The sequence below is a fragment of the Enhydra lutris genome, unplaced genomic scaffold (genome assembly GCF_002288905.1).
Source record: "Enhydra lutris kenyoni isolate GAN:26980312 unplaced genomic scaffold, ASM228890v2 scaffoldscaffold7, whole genome shotgun sequence".
Classification (NCBI taxonomy): Eukaryota; Metazoa; Chordata; class Mammalia; order Carnivora; family Mustelidae; genus Enhydra; species Enhydra lutris.
Window position 1 is genome coordinate 42130072 of NW_019154091.1, and position 18862 is coordinate 42148933.

An 18862-nucleotide genomic window follows, 5' to 3' on the forward strand; every position below is an offset into this window, starting at 1 on the left:
CTCCAGTAGCCATGCTTCCCGTGGTGGTCGTGTGGGTGGGGAGTAGAGAGGAGGTGGAGAGGGGCTTCCAGAAAGGGTCATGTGATGGATCAAGGATGGCCCCTCAGAGCCCTGGCCCCCTGCAGCATAGGCTTCCCTCTCTTGGCCACTGTCAACAGTTGCTTGGTGGTGAGTCTTATATTTCACACGACTCTGCCTCACTGATTTTTACTGTCTGTCTGAAATGATCTTTACCATAAACCTAATCACTCTTATTAGTAGTTTTTTATAAAAGAAAAAGAACAAAATTTCCCCTTTCTTTGAGAGAGGGGTTCTTATAGGTCTTATAAATTAGGCTGAGTCTGGTCTTATTTCTTTGGGCTTTACCTAGAATCCATCTTTGGATGGGGAAGAAGAGGCAGATATCGTTTGCTTGACCTTAGACTGTGATGTTGGCTCAGCAGATGAGCAGGAAACCATACAGTGTCTTGGAGGAGCAGATGGATTGAAATGTTAAAAATCTGTTTTGCTGGGGCACCTGGGTGGCTCAGTGGGTTAAAGCCTCTGCCTTTGGCTCAGGTCATGATCCCAGGGTCCTGGGATCGAGCCCTGCATCAGGCTTTCTGCTCAGTGGGGAGCCTGCCTCCTTATCTCTCTCTCTGCCTGCCTCTCTGCCTAATTGTGATCTCTGTCAAGTAAATAAAAATAAAATCTTTAAAAAAAAAAATCTGTTTCGTTAAATGATTTCGGATAACAAAATAATTTAATTAGGGAAAAAAAAAAAGCTCCCAGACTCTGCTCCTTATTCAGTGATACTTAAATAAGTGTATCATTATTAATCACTCAGACTCTGACTTGGAATTTCTACAATATTAATATTGATAAGAAGAGTCATTTGGAAATGAGAGAGAATGTCTTTGTAGAAACATGGTTTTATTTTTGTGGTGGATGCAAATACTGTATTATTATTATGATTATTATTTGTGTTGTTACATAGTACAGTAGGCAGTCAGCAGTTCCCCCCCATATTAGAGAGAAATGTGTACGGTGGTCCCCTGTTATCTGTGGGGAATGTGTTCCAAGAGCACCCCCAGGGGTTGTCTGAGACTTTGGACAGTGCTGGACCCTACATGCATACTGTGTTTTTTCCTATTCATACACACCGATAATAAATTTTAATTCATAAATGGGGCACATAAGAGATTAACAACAGTAACTAATAATAAACTAGAACAGCTATAACAATATGGTATAATAAAAGTTACACGAATGTGATCTCTTTCGGAACACTTGATCGTATTGCCGTCACCTTTCTTGTGGTGAGGCGTGATGATAAAATGCCTGTCTTATGAGAGGAAATGAGGTGAATGACATAGGCATTGTGACGCAGTGTTAGGCTGCTATTGACCTTCTGATACCCCAGAAGGAGGAGCATCCCTTGTTGGACTGCACCTGACCCCAGGTAACCGAAACCGTGGAAAGCAACGTTGTGGGTAACTGGGGCCTATTCCTCTTCCACAGTAGTTCTTTAAGGCTCTTCTAAAAAGAAGGTGCTAGAGGGATATAAAAATGAAGTTAGTTATAGGAGGTTAAATGGCTAGGTGCTCAGTTTACTGTGAAGTCACCTATGTGGTAGAGCGTTGGGGGATAAAACTGAATTACGGGGGCGCCTGGGTGGCTCAGTGGGTTAAGCCGCTGCCTTCGGCTCAGGTCATGATCTCAGGGTCCTGGGATCGAGCCCCGCATCGGGCTCTCTGCTCGGCAGGGAGCCTGCTTCCTCCTCTCTCTCTGCCTGCCTCTCTGCCTGCTTGTGATCTCTCTCTGTCAAATAAATAAATAAAATCTTTAAAAAAAAAAAAACTGAATTACGATGGAGATACACCCTGTGTTTGGTGTTAGTCACTCACAGATAAGATCATGACTCACAATATAGTGAGGACAGGAGACCATTCTACCACGACTCCTTGATGAACTAAATCCAAGTTGTGTAGTACAGCTGTATCCAGATGTTAGCTCTATCTGGGGAGCTGGCAGTGTTTTTCACAAAAGCTAAGGGCTGGTTTAAAATAGAAATTACAGTTAACTCAGAGAAATGGAGGGTAGGATCAGGGTAGGGAAGAGCATTTCAAAAACAGAAGCAATAGAGATAACTCTCAGAATTTTGAACACCTTGTTTTTTTTTTTTTCCTTTCCCTTTTTTCTAACTTCTGTCAATGTTGTAACTTCTTCTTCTTCTTCTTTTTTTTTTTTTTTTGCTTTTTCCCAAAAATTTTATTGGGGGAAAACTACAAAACATTTACAGTACAATGTTTATAGTCACAATTTGTAGTGAACTGATTCCCCAAAATACATTACAACTCAAGTTGAAATGTTGTAATTTCTAATACATTCTGAAAATGTCCCTTTTGAGGAAAGAATGGGCTACATCATACTCACTTCTAGTAGATATAAATCTTGTAAGGGGGATAGTGATCAAGGATTCCTTTAAGCCCCAACATTAATTCACTTAAGTATTTATTAATCATTTGTTCTCCTGGACTGGGCACTTACAAATAAGTCTTTGCTGTCAGAAGTGAGGCACACAGCATTTTCCTCCCCTTAGACATAGCTATATATGCTTCTGGTTCCCAGCGTACTACTCGGTTTTACACGAAGAGTGCCTTTCTATGACTGGGTTTCTTTCAACAAGGTTCTTTATTTGTAATTGTGCAAAAAAGCAGCATAAGCTTTAAAAAGAGCTTTGATGCAAAATGATGTATCTTTTCAAGGACCATGTATAGTTGAATATATTTATTAAGAAGTGTTTTTCTTTCCCATTTAGACCTTAGCTGGATCTCCAAAGTACAGGTGAATCATCCCGCAGTTCTGAGGCGTGCAGAACAAATCCAGGCTCGCAGAACCGTGAAGAAGGAGTGGCAGGTAAGGTTGCTTCTTGAGCACTCTGCCCCGGTAGTGTACAATGCCTGGTCTCTTCCCTCAAGGCCACAATATTGAATTTCGCTCAAGGTGCATCTAAACTTAAAAGATTGCAGCTGTCCATGACTTATTTTAATAATTCATATGTGATGATGATGGGTTGGAGAAAGATAACACATTTATCCAAACAGGTTAAAAATCTTATCACTCTTGAGTGGCAAAGCCGCAAATGAATTTGAGGCATCTTTATTCATGAGTGAATTAAATGGCACATTTCCTCAACACATTTTTTCAGCTCCTTAGACATACCTGCTTTGGTTGTCTTCTATTTTAATTTTTAAGCCGTAACATTGAAACCTGATGTGTCTGCTGTTGAGGCCCTTATGCATGAGCGTTGACCTTCTTTGACCATTGTGTTTACCTTACTATTAATTTTCATAAAGCATTTTCCAAAACTCGAAAAGTGATGTTTCAAAGGGACTAGTGGTCAGCATACCCTTCAGTGTATACTGACCAACGGTGAGCTGTGCGTCATAGGACTAAGAGGAATTCAGAGTTCATGTCACAAGTGAAGCAAAATAGTGTGATTGAATCCTTTAGGATGACATTTTACATTTTGCTCATCCATGGGAATATTCCAATGGAAAGATAAAAGGAAATTCATTAGAATGAGTTAGGAAGTATGAGTATTATTTTAGAAATGGAATTGAATTAGAGTGAAAAACAACAACATCAAAGAAATTAGAGACTCTTTTTTAAATGTCTTATCCCAGATCCCAAGGCTGGAGGTAAAATATCAGACAGAAATCCTCTTCTTCCCAAGTTCTGTCATATGGTAGCTTTCAAGGGCTCCTAGTGGAGGAGATGGAGAGGTCTGGTGTGGGGAGGCTTAATCTATTAGGATTTCACTTTGGGATACCAATGGAAGGCAAAAAATTTTTTAAAGATTTTGTTTATTTGAGAGAGAGAGAGAGAGTGCACGTGCATGGGGGAGGGGCAGAGGGCAAGAGAGAATCTCAAGCAGAATCCCTCCTGAGCCAGAGCCCAGCTCAGGGCTCAGTCTCACAACCCTGAGATCATGACCTGAGCTGAAATCAAGAGTGGGATGCTTAACTGTGACTGAGCCACCCGGGCACCCGGGAAAAATAATTTTTAAGGCTACTCTGTAATCATCTTTTATTTTATTCTATGCAGTGTTCCTCTTATTGGTCACTGTTGAGCAATGTTTATATCACATATGAGAAGGACATGCCTTAGAACAGTATAGATGTCAGATTTTAGCACCCATGTTTGTCTAATGATTTCCTACTAAGTAACTGGGTTGGAGATGATTTTTTTTTTTTAATCTTGTTTTTACTTTTCTTAAACCAGGCTGCTTGGCTCCTGAAAGCTGTTACCTTTATAGATCTTACTACACTTGCAGGCGATGACACATCTTCCAACGTTCAAAGGCTCTGTTATAAAGCCAAGTATCCAATCCGGGAAGATCTCTTAAAAACTTTAAACATGCATGATAAAGGTAACATTGTTGTGTATAATCTGTCTCTGTTTACCTCTTTACAGTACTAATTACTAAATCTAAGAGGATTTAAGACAAGATTCAGCTGCTAAAATGATAACAGCAATAAAATCCACGGGAGAATTGTATACATAGGCAAATAATTGAGATTCTTCTCTGAAAAACAGCAGGGAGAGAATCTGAGTCTCATTTTTAGGTCAGTTCTTTCCATCCTGGATTAAAGTTGCTGGTAGAGAGTTTCTTTATTTTTCTTTCCAGCTCTTCAGTGTGGGAAATTTTCTGTCTAGTGACTCTAAAATACTGATTCTCATTCCCTAGCCACACGTGCAAAAGCCAGTCTCATTACTTAATAATCACATCTCATACATAAAGTATTTTCTGTGAGTAAATGAAATACTTTTGAGAATAAAATGCAAATGGGGAATATTGCATGCTTGTATATTAGGTTAGATCTTTTGAAAAAAAGTTATATTCACTCTCTTAGTATACATGAAAGAAAGGACTTTCTAAAGTTGCCATAAGTTTAGAATCTTAACATCTTAGGAATGGAGGAGACCTTTGAGAGTTGATCCCCTTTTTCTAAATGAGGAAACCAAGGTCTGGAAGGCTAAAGGTTATTTCCAAGACCATGTGCCATAGTATTCACTGGGCTGATTTTAGGAGCCATGTCTTTTGGCGGAGGGATGCTTCATGATTCCAAAGTGCCTATCGGTAATAAATATGCAACTGGAAATGTGGCATTGGCCCAATGCAGGTATGTTATCCCAAATAATTTGAAGATAATTTATAGACCTAAACAACTCCACTGCTTTTGGAAAATATGTGTCTTTGGGGTTGACAATAAAAACACCACCTACGTATAAGCATTGTTATACAAAATTGTTTCAAGTAACAACTTTGGAGGAGAGGCTGGGGAAAAATGGGGCAACTGTGTAGGAGTCTATGTTCTTGCTTTGTTTTATAGTGGCTATTTGATTTTTATTTGATTTCTTTAAATTTAAGAGCTTATTCCTCTGAATGAGGGCTCCAGATCCAGATTGTATTATTTCTTGCAAGAGAGGGAAGAGGATTAGTTAAATATCATTTTGCTATACTACCCTGTCAGGTTCTCATCCACTTTCTTCATCCACTGTCTATTAGCTGTACAAATCTGGATTATGTGACCTACATGAAATAAAATACTCTCATTGAGTCAAGCCCATTATGTTCACCGCTTAGGAATCTTTAAAAAGTGGCATTATGTTGACCTCAAAGACCGGTGCCCCACAATTATTTTATTCCGTGACTTGAACAAGGAGCAAATGATCCCTGTTGTCAAGGACTGGAAAGGAATGTGGGGAGTCAAAACTTTTTCATCTGGTGCAGTGTCTTATGGGAGTTATTTCTCCTCTCATTTCGAGTTCTGCCAGGGTGTGGTGTAAATCATGAAAAGCCTGTTGTGCAAGTTGAACTTCCCATGAAGTAGGCTGTTACGATCTCTTTTCTCCCAGGCCTCACGACCGCGGCCGTTTGTGTTTATCCTGCGAGGGTGTGTGATGCGGTTAAAGCGCTGAAGGCCGCAGGCTGTACCATCCCCGTGGCTTCAGGTAAGATTATTGTGGCTTTTGCTCTTGTCTCGCAGCCTGTTTGCAGTTTTCAACTCAGACACCTGAGGGGTTTTTTTTGTTTTTCTTTTTGTTTTTAAGATTTTATTTATTTATTTGACACAGAGAGAGAGATCACAAGGAGGCAGAGAGGCAGGCAGAGAGAGAAGGGGAAGCAGGCTCCCCGCTGAGCAGAGAGCCCGATGTGGGGCTCGATCCCAGGACCCTGAGATCACGACCTGAGCTGAATGAAGGCGGAGGCTTAACCCACTGAGCCACCCAGGCGCCCCCTGAGGGTTTTGTATACAGTTTTATACTATGATTTTAATTAGCTTTATATATTTAATGATTTCTATTTACTCATTCTCTCCATATCTACTTGCCTCCTAAGTAGCAGACCACATTCATTTCCCAGAATACAGAACCGTGTCCCTGCCCTTACGGAAACTTGGTTGTTTAGGAGGAATAAGCAAGTTGAAAACGTCATAATGCAGGATATGTAGTAGTATATATGTGTAAAAGATGATAATAAAGATGCACAGAAGGTACAGTTGTAACGCAAGAGTGGAGAGTGATTTATTTTGCGGAAGTTGGTGATGCTCAGAGAGTAACAGTATTCACAGGGGAGATGATACTGTGTTGGGGGGTCTTAGAGGGAAAGGGGAGTTGGCGGTGTTGCTGAGACAGGGAATGACCTTTTAAACAGAGGAACTAGCCTGTGGGAAGGCACAGAAGCACATTCAGGGAACCGAACCACAAGTGGTTTTTCATTGTCAGATCTAAATTGGGATGAAGTTGGGGCAGGGGGTGCCCTGGGAGTTGAAGCTAGAGATGGTAGATCTGGGCCAGATCACATAGGGGAAAATGGCCCAGTGAGGGCATTCAGGGTCTATGCTGGTGTTGGGGAACATACTGCAAGGTTTTCAGCAGAGACATGTCATGATCAGCTGCATGATCTTGTGAGTTGGGGGGTGGTTGTGGGTCCAGTAGAGTGGGGTGACAGGGAGTTAGGGAGACTTACCACAGTCCACGTGAGAGGTGAGGAGTGCCACCCTAAAACCTGGGAGTTTAGTAAAGACAAGAGGGTATGTTCAGGAGTCATTCACTTGAGATAGACTCAGAGGACTGGACTGGGCATGAAAGAAAGAAGAGTATTTAAAGCTTCTGTATAAGTGAGGGTGTAGAGTGTGTGTGAGTGTGAGTGAGTGTGTGTGTGTGTGTGTGTGGAAGGATAGATATAAAACTAGATTGTACTTTTAGAAGATATTAAGAGGAATATCTTAGTGCTTTAGAAGAGGAGTCTAAAAAGATGATTAATTTATTTTATTAGGGAGACATCAAAGAAACACATAGTTTTGATATACAAGCTATTTGTGAAGATTCCGAAAGTGTTCAGCAGCTACCTTAAATTTTTCATCAGCCTCATTCAGTTCAGCTTTTCTTTTGCACAACAGAGAAACATCTTTCCTCTAAGATAGCAGACCCAAGGAATTTAATAACATCAAGGAAATACAAAAGGTTATCTTTAGTAATGGAAATGGAATTAATGATGCACATGGAAAAAATGTTAATGATTTTTCAGAAGTATAGCTGTATTTTTTTTTTTTTTAATTTACACCTGGTCTTGCTCTTCCCAACTTGCCCTTGCCCCCGTTTTGTGGACAATATTAGGTCCTTTTCCCTCCTGCAGTCTCCTCCCTTTATTCTCATCTGCTTGGCTCTTTATTTTAAGATAGGCAATGGGAAGAACCTATATTGCAATTTGGTTGCAACAGCCATAAATGTGAGTGAGTAAATCAAGACTACAGTGGTAACCAATTTGACTAAGAGCATAATTCGTAATTAACCAGTCCATCAAGACAGGGCTCTAGCTACTGTGTTTTATGACTGTCACTATGATGATACATATTTTCTTAGTTTCTGTTTACTTAAAGCCCTCTTATGAGCATCTCTGCAGAAACTTAATTTCAGGTTTTCAAACTATAAAATACTAATATTTGTCCTAACACCAATACCATATGAGGTGACATTCTGTTTCTTCACACTTCACTTTGTAAGACAGGCGTGAAGCTCTTTAGTGTCATTAATGCTTTGGTCAAAATACTGTTTTGTTTTTGTTTTCATTTTTGTTTTTTTTTGTATGAGGTTCCTTATTGAGATACTCAACGACTGAAATTTGTCTTACTCCTTCCCTCCCGCCCTCCTTTTCTTCTTTCCTTCCCTCCTTTCTTCTCTCTCTGCTAGTGGCCACTGGCTTTCCAGCTGGACAGACTCGTTTAAAAACACGATTAGAAGAGATCAGATTGGCTGTGGAAGATGGAGCTACGGAAATCGATGTGGTGATTAACAGGACATTGGTGCTGACGGGCCAGTGGGAAGGTATGTGCAAGTCCTTACCTAAAAGGGGGACATAGTGCTACCTGTGGGAATCAATGGTGAGGACTGGAAAAGAGGCAGCATGTTCTGGAAGTCATTGTTCTAGTTTACATGTTACCAGATCAGAGGGTAAATTTGAGAGAACATATGGCTGGTATTGATCATGGCTTGTTCCCCTCATCAATCCTTGGCAGTTGCCCACATGCGTGAACTTTTTAGATCCCTTCGAGTGCTTAGGTGAGTGGCTATTTCTATGCACTAGATTATTAATTTTTCTGTTCTCTACTATTTTATGACTCAATGCATAAATCACTCTAGGCAAGTCATTTATGCAAAGTTTATTTTAATAGGTGGAGGAAACTTCCCCTTTTTAATGTTAATCTTTGTGGATTTTGAGAATGTGGGATTAGTAATAAGTCTGCTAAGTCTATTTTTACTCCTGCTGTTCTTACACATAATTCCTATGGATACTATTTTATGTTTACCTTTGAGATTCATGATTTACTATCACACCGATTATGATAAAACATTACCCATTTCAATAACTAGCTGTTGTTTTTATAATTAGATATTAAAAAATAGATTTGACTGTTGCCTTAAATATATTTTGTATATTAGAGATTGTTGATAGCTAAAATAATTACAATTTTCTACTTTACAAAATCAGTATAAAAGTAGTTCAACTAAAAATTTTTTAATCAAATCATAAGATAAAGCCAGAATAATATGTTACCTCTTTAGATATGTGAATATCAAATACATGGTATATTTTATTCTAATTACAGATGTTGTACCTGCTTGCTGTTAAAAACAAAAATTCTAATCTGTAATAAAGGAAGTAGATGCCCCACATAAACTCATCCGCTAGAAATAACCTCAATAACAGTATAATGCACAACTTTTCAGACTTTTTTCTCTTCATATACACACATGCAACTGATGCCCTTTTTTAAAAGTTTAAATAAAAAGTAAGATTATGCTTAATGTATTTTTTTCTTAATCTATTTATTGCACTTGCCAATATTTCATGGGTATCTTTCTGTGACTCTCATTCATCAATCCATCTAGATTGTCAAATGTGAATCCTAATTCCATTGTTTATCCATTAAGAATTGCTTCTGGTTACAGAATAGCAACGATTTAGTCAGTAGTTTATTTATTTATTTAGTCAGTAGTTTAAACCTCAAGGATTTATGTTCTTCTACAAAGTCTGGAGGTAGATATTTCAGGGGTACTTTGGCAGCCCCACAAAGTCCTTGGTCACTTACACTACTTGGATCTTCCACTCCCAAAGTGTGTGGCTTCTATCCCTGTACTTAAGGGCACTCCATTGTCTGAGGTCGCTTCTGATGCTCCAGCCCTTCCAGCCATCTCCCAAATAACAGGAAAGAAGGGCTGTCCTATCCTAAAAGCCTCCCACAGTATTTTTGCTTCCATCTCTTTTGCTCAGACTAAGTTACGTGGCCACTGTGGCTGCAAGTAAGGCCAGAAAATGTAGTTTTTTAGCTTAGAATATTACCTATGTTCCTGTACATTCTCAGTAAGTTAGATGGTGCACATATTTGTGCCCAGACGGAAAGGACTGAGGGGAGTTCTAGCATGGAAGGACAGTGTGCCATAAAGAGCCAAGTGGGGTCTGACAGTAAAAACCTTAATAGCAAAGGGCCTTGTGAAACCACAATAACAGAAATAGTTAAATGAGAAGAGCTAAGAAGTCAGAAGGCACAGCTGTTAGCTGTGGGACAGGTCACCCCAGAGATTTCAGCAGCTCTGAGAGCATCACGATCACCGATACCACAGTTCTGAATGATCTAGAAGGAAATGTTGAAGCCGTTCCTGTTGCCCCACTCCCAACTGTACTCAGTAGCATTTTTAATCCTTACCCAGTTTAAATTCTTGACAGTCCACAAATATCTTTTTGTGCTTTTGATTTTTGTTCCCTTTTTTTATGGTTCATGTGAGCTTTGGCTGATTGCAATCATTCTTAAAAGGCGTATTTTAAATGGGTACCCTTTATCCCTATATATTGATTCTTGTTTCCTTCTAGTCATAGATTTCAGGCCAGAATTAGAGGGAAAAAATGAATTTGCATAATATTGAAAACAAATTTGGAAATAGACTATGCGATTTAATTAAATAAAAAAAAAAACACTATATCCCCTGTATGTCTTTTATTAAACAGTTGTAGACATAGAAGTATAGTTTCTATTATAACTTGTGCTCTTGTCTCTAGAATACTAATTGGGAAATAAAATATAATAGGAGATGGGTTTTGATGTAATTGTCCCTTAATGAACTAGGAATGGTTGTTTTTAGGAACTGATAATTTCCTAATAACAGGCATTCATGCAAAATATAATAACACATCTTTGTCCTAGACCATACTTTTCTGTTAACTTTTTTATGGTGTTAATAACCTCTTGACCCAAAACAAATTGAAAAGGAACATTTAATACTAGAAATTTAATTCTAAATAGAAACCTGCAATGACTGAAGCCTTTTTTTTTCACTGCAGTATTTTTCTTAATTTGCCTCAATTTGATTATATATTATATTTTTCAGTGTCACGCTTTCATATTAGCTGTTTACTAAAATATGAGCCTTAAATTGATTTCTTGGAATGTGCAGACAGAAATGTCTCAGGCTAATACATGTTCAAATGCAGGTCCCTCTCATCTGTGCACTGAGGAGTGTAGGACAGTGGCTGAAGCATGAAAGAAAGGATCCCAGTTTTAAAGCTACCATTCAGAGTGTATCCTAACCATGTCTTGTGGTTGCAGGGTCCACAGTTTCAGGGGTGAACTCAAAGAGAAGACTGGAAGAGGGGCTTGTACTCCTCTTCTTGAATTCTCCCTGGTGACAATTTGAAATCTCTACTCCTCGAGCTTCTAATTCTTCTGCCCACTCACCTTGAGGCTCCTTTCCTCTTAGTGGAAGACAGAGCTGCTACTTCTCATAGAAAACTGATACCACTAGAGAGGAACTCCCTTAGGGTCCTTACAGCAGGCTCTGTTTTCCTTTGTTTCTTCTTTTCTCCTTCCTCCTAAGTCTGGTCCCTTTGCGGCAGCTCCCATCTCCTCCCACATTGCCAGAGACCTTACTCCATTTGTTGACCATTTTTTTTCTGCTGTGTCTTTAGTTTCTGTCTCTACTAGCTCATTCCCATCAGCATCTAAACATATGTAAGCTCTTCTTATCCATTAAACACACACGCGCACACACACACACAAACTCACATGCCAACATTCCCCCTCATCCTCAGTTAAGTCTCCCTTTCTGTTCTTTCCTTCATGGCTAAAGTTCTTAAAAGAGTCATATTTACTTGTTTCTCCTGAATCTGCACAAACCAGGATGCTAATGACCTCTTATTTTTCTGTGCCCAGGGAATATTCGTCATTTGTTTGTCTAGCTTTACCATTCAGCATTTGGCACAGTGCGCTGTCTTCCTTCTAGAGATACTCTCCTGTCGTGGCGTTGGTGACCCTAAATTTTCAGGTTTTCCTCCATGTTTCCCATTACTCCTGTGTCCCTTTGTCTTGTTTGCAAGCTACTCTGCCTCCCCCAACATCCCGGAGGTGTTGGTTGTCCTTATGTCCTGTCCCAGCAAACTCTCAAACTTCTCAGACTCTGCATATTCTCCCTTGGAAATGTTCTGTCTTCACCGATTTCAGCCACACCGTGTGCTGACGACTACAAAACCTCCTGAGCACCAGAACCAATATCCACCAGACTCCGGAATGTGTGCTCTTGAAAACATGTTGCTTTTTCATGCATCATTTTATAATTTTTTTAAAGGATTTTATTTATTTATTTGAGAGAGCGAGCACAAGCAGTGGGGAGGAGGAGAGGGAGAGGGAGAAGCAGGCTCCCCACTGAGCCTGGAACCCGAGCCAATGCAGGGCTGGGTCCCAGCTTATGACCTGAGCTGGAAAGCAGTTGCTTAACCGACTGAGCCACCCATGTGCCCCTCATGCATCATTTTTACATACATAGACCAGTGACTCTTGATCAAATCAGATAATCTAGCCATTTTAGAAGGAAATCTATTAAAAAAATATTTGACTGGGGCTCCTGGGTGGCTCAGTGAGTTAAAGCCTTTGTCTTCAGTTCAGGTCATGATCTCAGGGTTCTGGGATCGAGCCCCGCATAGGGCTCTCTGCTCAGCGGGGAGCCTGCTTCCTCCTCTCTCTCTCTGCCTGCCTCTCTGCCTACTTGTGATCTCTCTCTCTGTCAAATAAATAAATAAAAATTTTTTAAAAATTTAAAAAAATATTTAACTTGAACACTTTCTCTTAAATACAGTTTAATTTCAGAACCGTGGTATCCGCGACAGCATTATCCTGGAGCACAGTAACGCTCCCCGGGCTGTGGAAATCTCCAAGATGACCCGCCCCCGGCTAACAGTTCAGGCCGCTGTGCCTTTTGACTTCACATGCCTTTTTATTTAAGCATTTTTGTTAGTGTTGTTTTGCCTGGCGCTTTAAGCTTTTTACCACCAGATCCTGATTTGCTCATTATGGCACACTGTCTTTCCCTGCCTGTACTTCCCTCCGTCTTTTCTATTTGGGCACAGAAATGTACACCATTACTAGAAGGGAGCATAACTCTGGGAGACTAGAGGGCTGAAAGCACATCTTTGCATCAGACAGACCTTGGTTGGAATCCAGGTGCTACCATTAGTGGCTGTTTTCTCTTAGGCAAGTTACTTCTCTGTGTCTTCTGTTCCTTCTCCTCAAAATAAGAATAATGGCATCCACTTCACAGGGTTATAAAGGGGATTCAATTAGATAATGTATGTAAATCGGTCATCCTGTTGCTTGGCCCAGATGAATCCCTCCATGCCAGCTGCGGTTTCTTCTCTTCCCCTCTCCTCCTTCTGGTGCGATAGTCTGTTGTCAAGGGAAGTAACCATAATAGTACATGTATTGAGTAAATGAAGTAGAACTCTAAAAGACTTGGATTTTAGTCTTCGTAATTTTGATAATTTATACCTAGTCCTTGGGCAAACACTTCACTTCTCTCTGCCTCCATTTAAATAAGCTACCAGTGAGGGGATAAAACTTAATGATTTCTATAGTCCTTTAGAGCTATAATGGCCTGTGATTTTATATTTGGTGTTTTCATTGTGTGGGAGTATTATTCCCTTGATAAGGACCTGTAATACAGTATTTTTTCATGATGATATTAAAGTCGACATCTAAGTTGCATTTCTTAAACAGCTCTTTGAAGAAAGCATTCACCAGAAGGGGTTCATCATCTCATAAATCTTATTGAACCGGTTTTGAAAATTAAATACATCCCATGCTCTGTAAATATAGAGGTGCTCATTTCTTACTTTTTTATGACCTCTCTCTGCTGCATACATTTACCTTAATACATTACCAGCGACATGGAAATGGTATCAGATTCTGCCTCGTTCGAGATTCTCCCAGTTCTTTGAGCTCAGGACCTAGAGCTGACTTTACTAGTCTTTGGAAACCCATTCCATACCGGAGCGCCATCAGACATGACCCCAAAGGTGGCTAATTCCGTGACATTTTCCAGCATAGTGTGTTCGGTGTCACACTTGGGAATATTGTTTGTGTCCTGTATCTAGAGCCCTAGTTTATCCTCTTCAGTTCCTCAGCCCTGACTTGCTCTCCTAAACTTCGTTTGTGGAGTACGTGCCTCACACTATTAAGAGTTTCAGGGTGAGAGAATGAAATATTTGGGCCAATGCAATCGTGTCTGTTATTGTGTCTTAGGAAGTGGATCCTGAAAATCGTGCACCTGGGCAAAAATTTATTTTTCTTGTTTGCTTATTTTGCATAGGAAGGGTGGTAGAAGGAACATCTCTTAAAAGAAATTAGAATTTTTCTTCATTTTGTAGAGCTGTTATTCATAATATGAGAAAAGCAATCTCTAAACCCATAGACACTGTTTGGGGAGGAATCACATAATCTATAATCTGTGCTTTCTCTGTTTGGGGGCTTGTTTATAACAGAAAAATTCTGGAGATACTTATGGCAGCTGTAGGCTTTTATAGTTTTTGTTTTTAGGCTATGATTCTTTAAAACTTCCAATACTATTGACCAAAATGTGTGTGTTTTATCTCTTGTAGGTTATTTTACTACCTGGTGTTTTAGCTCTTCTCTGTTTTAGTCTTACAAGATTAATTAGTTACCTTGGTGGATGAAAACTGTTCTTGAACATTTTGTGACTTTTTAAGTTTCAAAAGGTTGCTGTACAATTTATATTAAGTGTTTTACTGTACATATAATTATCTTTTCAGGCCATTCTTGTGCAGTGTTGAACATCTTTCTGGTACTCAAAAAATAATTGCTTAGATATATTCATTAACAGTTATTTTTTAAGTGTCTTTGAATAGCATGAAATATAAAAAGGAAATCTACTTTATGACTTTTAGATAGGAAACCTGGTCTTTAAACACTGGAATTTTTACTAAAATCATAATTTGTATTCATGAAAGCTTTACTAATCACATAGTTTTCTTTGTCTACAGCAGTGCTTTTCCAGAAAAACCTAACTGATTGCCAGGAGCCTCACGATTAAGAATATACCTTCTTTAGAGGTGGAAGCTGGAAAGAAATAAGATCATTTTGAATAGAGAAAAGTGAGATGCTATAGAAGCAAGTGTCTGCTGACACAGGGAGGCAGAAGGTAGCACCAGTTGTCAACCGTTTGGGATGCTGTCCAGAACAGGGGCAGTGTGACCCCCTCTGCTCCTTGGATCTACATACTCATCACACAGGTCTTTCCCAGTGTGGCTAGGTTCTCTGATTCATGTCAGTGAACACACTCCATAAATACAGCCTCCCTTGTTTTTTAGCTGGGAATGACGAGCAGAAGGTCAGGCTATGACCTCCATTTCTCCTGCTCAGTGTGGCACTAGTAGGAGGGATGCTGGGGGGACAGACAGGAGACAGCTCCTCTGCTGGCTGCTGCCCTATTGATTACGCATCTACAATGTCATGTATCCTGGGTTTCTAGTACACCCACTTTTGCTACTCCTGAAAACCTCATTATAAGTCAAACATTTATTATCAGGTTTTTAATGTGACATCACGATGCCAGCCACTTCTCTGGTGTATGTGTTTTCTTATATTTTGCATTATTCTGACTAATTTGCAGTCATGGTGTTTGAATTCCATTTTCATTTGTCAGTCATTTTTATAATGGCCTTCCAGATTATTATTTTTCTGTTATGTGCAAGAATTAGTCTTTCTCTTTTTTAAATGGGGGAATTTTTAGTTTCTGTAATGTTTGAATTTTTAACAGGGAACATGGATAACATGTGAGTATGGGAGCAGAAAAATTAATAAAGGCTCTAGGGAATAAGGTCATGAAAAGCTGTAACGGTAGGACGTTTACTGAAGTATTGTTTGCAATAGCAAAAAATCTGAAACCTTAAGTATTATTGGATGCACATGATTGAATAAATTATTTATAACCATGTAGTGGGAGATTGTGCAGCCATTAAAAATTGTGTTACAAACCTATATTTATTAATATAGAAAGATATCTGTGATATTTCGAAGGGAAAAAAGCAAGTTACCAAATAGTATGTACCACATACAATCTTTTTTTTTTTTTTTTTTTAAACGGAATGAGGGGCACCTGGGTGGCTTAGTGGGTTAAGCCTCTGCCTTTGGCTCAGGTCATGATCTCAGGGTCCTGGGATCAAGCCCCGCATTGGGCTCTCTGCTCAGCAGGGAGCCTGCTTCCCCCCTCTCTCTCTGCCTGCCTCTCTGCCTACTTGTGATCTCTCTCTCTGTGTCAAATAAATAAATAAAATCTTTAAAAAAAAAAAAAACAGAATGATTGATAATCTCAAAAGCCCTTTTGTAAGAAAAATATCTAGATGCTAAATAAATTACAGCAGCATATGTGAAATGTGTCTTTTTAACATTTTGAGTAATTTTAAACTTATAGAAAAGTTGCAAAAATCATATATACAACAGTTTACTCTTCACTGAGATTCCATAGTTATTAAATTCTGCCCCATTTACCATTTGCCTTTTCATTGTCTCTTTGTGTGTATGTATATATGTGTGTGTGTGTGCATGTGCATATATATAAAATTATGTACATGTAATTGTTTTAATTATTTGAGATTAAGTTGCTGGCCTGTCAATCCATTACTCATAAACATTTCAGTGTGTATTTTCTAAAAACAAGAACAGTTGTACCAAGCCACAGTACACCATCAAAATCAGGAAAATAACATTGATACCATACTACCATTAAATCCACAGACTTTGTTCATTTTCCAGACTGTCTCAGTAATGTTCTTTATTAGTTTTGGGATCAGTTGTTACATGTCTCTGTAGTCTTCTTCAATCTGAAACAGTCCTCAATCTTTTATTTAGTTGGAAGAGTAGATGCCTATTATTTTGTAAAATATGCTCCATTTGGGTTTGTTTGGTGTTTTTCTCATGATTAGATTTAAGTTATATATTTTGGGGAGAAATACCACAGAAATATTTCTCAGTTTTCCTCAGTGCATTATTTTAGGAGTTATAAGATGTTGACTTTTCCCATTACGGATGATGTTAATTTTTAAATGGCTAAAATGCTGTCTGGCGAGTTTCTTCATTGTAAAATTAGTAAGTATTTTGTGTTTTAAGAAGTAATTAATATAGTATATGAGTGAAGGTATCTCAAGACTATGTTAATATCCTGTTCCTCATCTAACTTTTATTCAGTAGTTTTAGCATTCATTTGTAATTCTTCTGTTATTACTCTGGTAGTTGTCAAATAGTGATTTTTCTAATTCTGTCATTTCTTCTATACTTTTTAGTTAGCATTACCTTCTCCTCCCCCACTTTCTTCCTCTCTGTAAGAACTCCTGGAGTTCTTTTTTACTCAGTTGGTTATAATCTATCACTATCATTATTATTTTGGTACTCAGATTATTCCAGATTTGGCTAGTGGGAGCTGCATCAGATGGCTGTTCTGCCCTTCTGACATGTTTGTAGTATTCATTGAGAACTTCCTTGAATTCTTATCTAAGATATTTTAGGCTTACCTTTAACTTTTTCTGCCCGAGCTCTGGAATCAGCCATTTTTCCATGGAGCTCTGCTTCCTTTTATTGAAGACTGGTATTTAGAAACCAAGATCTGGGCGCTCAGTGTGCTCATTGCTGCAAGGCTGTGGTTTCTCAACCTTCTTTCTCAGTGGATAGATCTAGGAAACAGATGAATGTTCACATATACACGATGAACACATATAAGCACACATGCATTTATATCTGTTTGTCTGTCTGTCTTTCTGTCATCTATCTATATCAGAAACTATGAGTTCACACTGATGACTTCCTTACAAGCTGATATCACATGGTTATTCTTGCCCTTTCTCTCTCTATATGCCCCTCTTTCTTGTCACAAGAAATCTTTTTTTTTTTTTTATGATTTCACTTGTATGTGGAATTTTTTTTTCCCATAAGAAATCTTTTCCCCATTATCCTCAATATACTTATTTATTTGATCAGTTGCCTTGTATGTAACAGTCTCTTACCAGACAGCCTGTCGCCTTGGTCTAGTACTGTGCACTCAGGCTGGTTGAGCTCACAAGTCCTCCCGAACTCCCAGCCCTCACTGATGAGGATATCACACCCTAACCCTAATCTGGCAGCACGTGAGTCCAGAGTTTCCCAAGGTCCCCGTGACATGCCATTTCCAAGTTTGCCTCCCCCTTCATGGCAGTGTGCACCTGGGAGTATTTCAGCTCCCCCACCTCTCTCTGGCTGAGAGCTCCCACGAAGTAGAGCTCCAAATTGTCTTTCTAAACCAATAACAAGAAGCAGTTTGGTCTTAATTGTACCAATGTAATGTTTTGTAACCAATCAAAGTTTACCTTCATTTTTATAACTGCTTCTTATTAAAGGTGGATCCAAGAGAAAAAGTGAATTGATTACCTTCATTTTCATTTAAGTAATTACTTTTACATTTATCCCCTGGATTTGAGATGTCTTTGAGCTCCAAAAGTAAAGATCTCCTATCCAATCTTGACTAGAAAAATGATGCTTGGTGAAGTTCAGTAACTTTCCCAAGTGACATACAACTAATTATTGGGCAGACAAGTGCAGAAAGTCCTGATTCAGACAAGTGAACTTCACTACAACAAATGTGCTCTTCTCATCCCATCCAGAAGGCTCATAGAACAATTCATAGATTTTTTTTTTTTTTAGTTTATTGAATCATACAAAATTAAGTTATTTTATGTTTCTGAATTATTCTGGAACACTTCAATTTCCTCTGCTTTGTTTTCCCTGAAAGAATGAAAATCAGGTGCTAGGGTTGTGATGCTCGTCTGTGATGTTAGTAATTTGAACTTAATGGGAGTTGACATCCCTTTAGGTTCCAGGTTTTGATTATACTATTATACTAAGTTCTTCAGTTTATTTTCTTGAGAATATATTTTAACGACAGCATGTGTGTGCCTGCCTGCATTTATGTTTGTGGTGGGATAGAGAGAGAAAAGTGTGAG

At 38.9% G+C, this 18862-nt stretch overlaps 1 protein-coding gene across 1 annotated transcript in view; it reads left to right on the forward strand.

The window, feature by feature from the left end:
• Positions 1-18862, forward strand: part of LOC111142153 (deoxyribose-phosphate aldolase) — a 114946-nt gene that overhangs the window by 45348 nt on the left and 50736 nt on the right. The window contains exons 2-5 of the mRNA XM_022495141.1: positions 2801-2898; positions 4267-4414; positions 5905-6000; positions 8242-8376. Coding sequence (XP_022350849.1) covers positions 2801-2898; positions 4267-4414; positions 5905-6000; positions 8242-8376 — 477 coding nt within the window. The remainder of the gene's footprint in view (positions 1-2800; positions 2899-4266; positions 4415-5904; positions 6001-8241; positions 8377-18862) is intronic.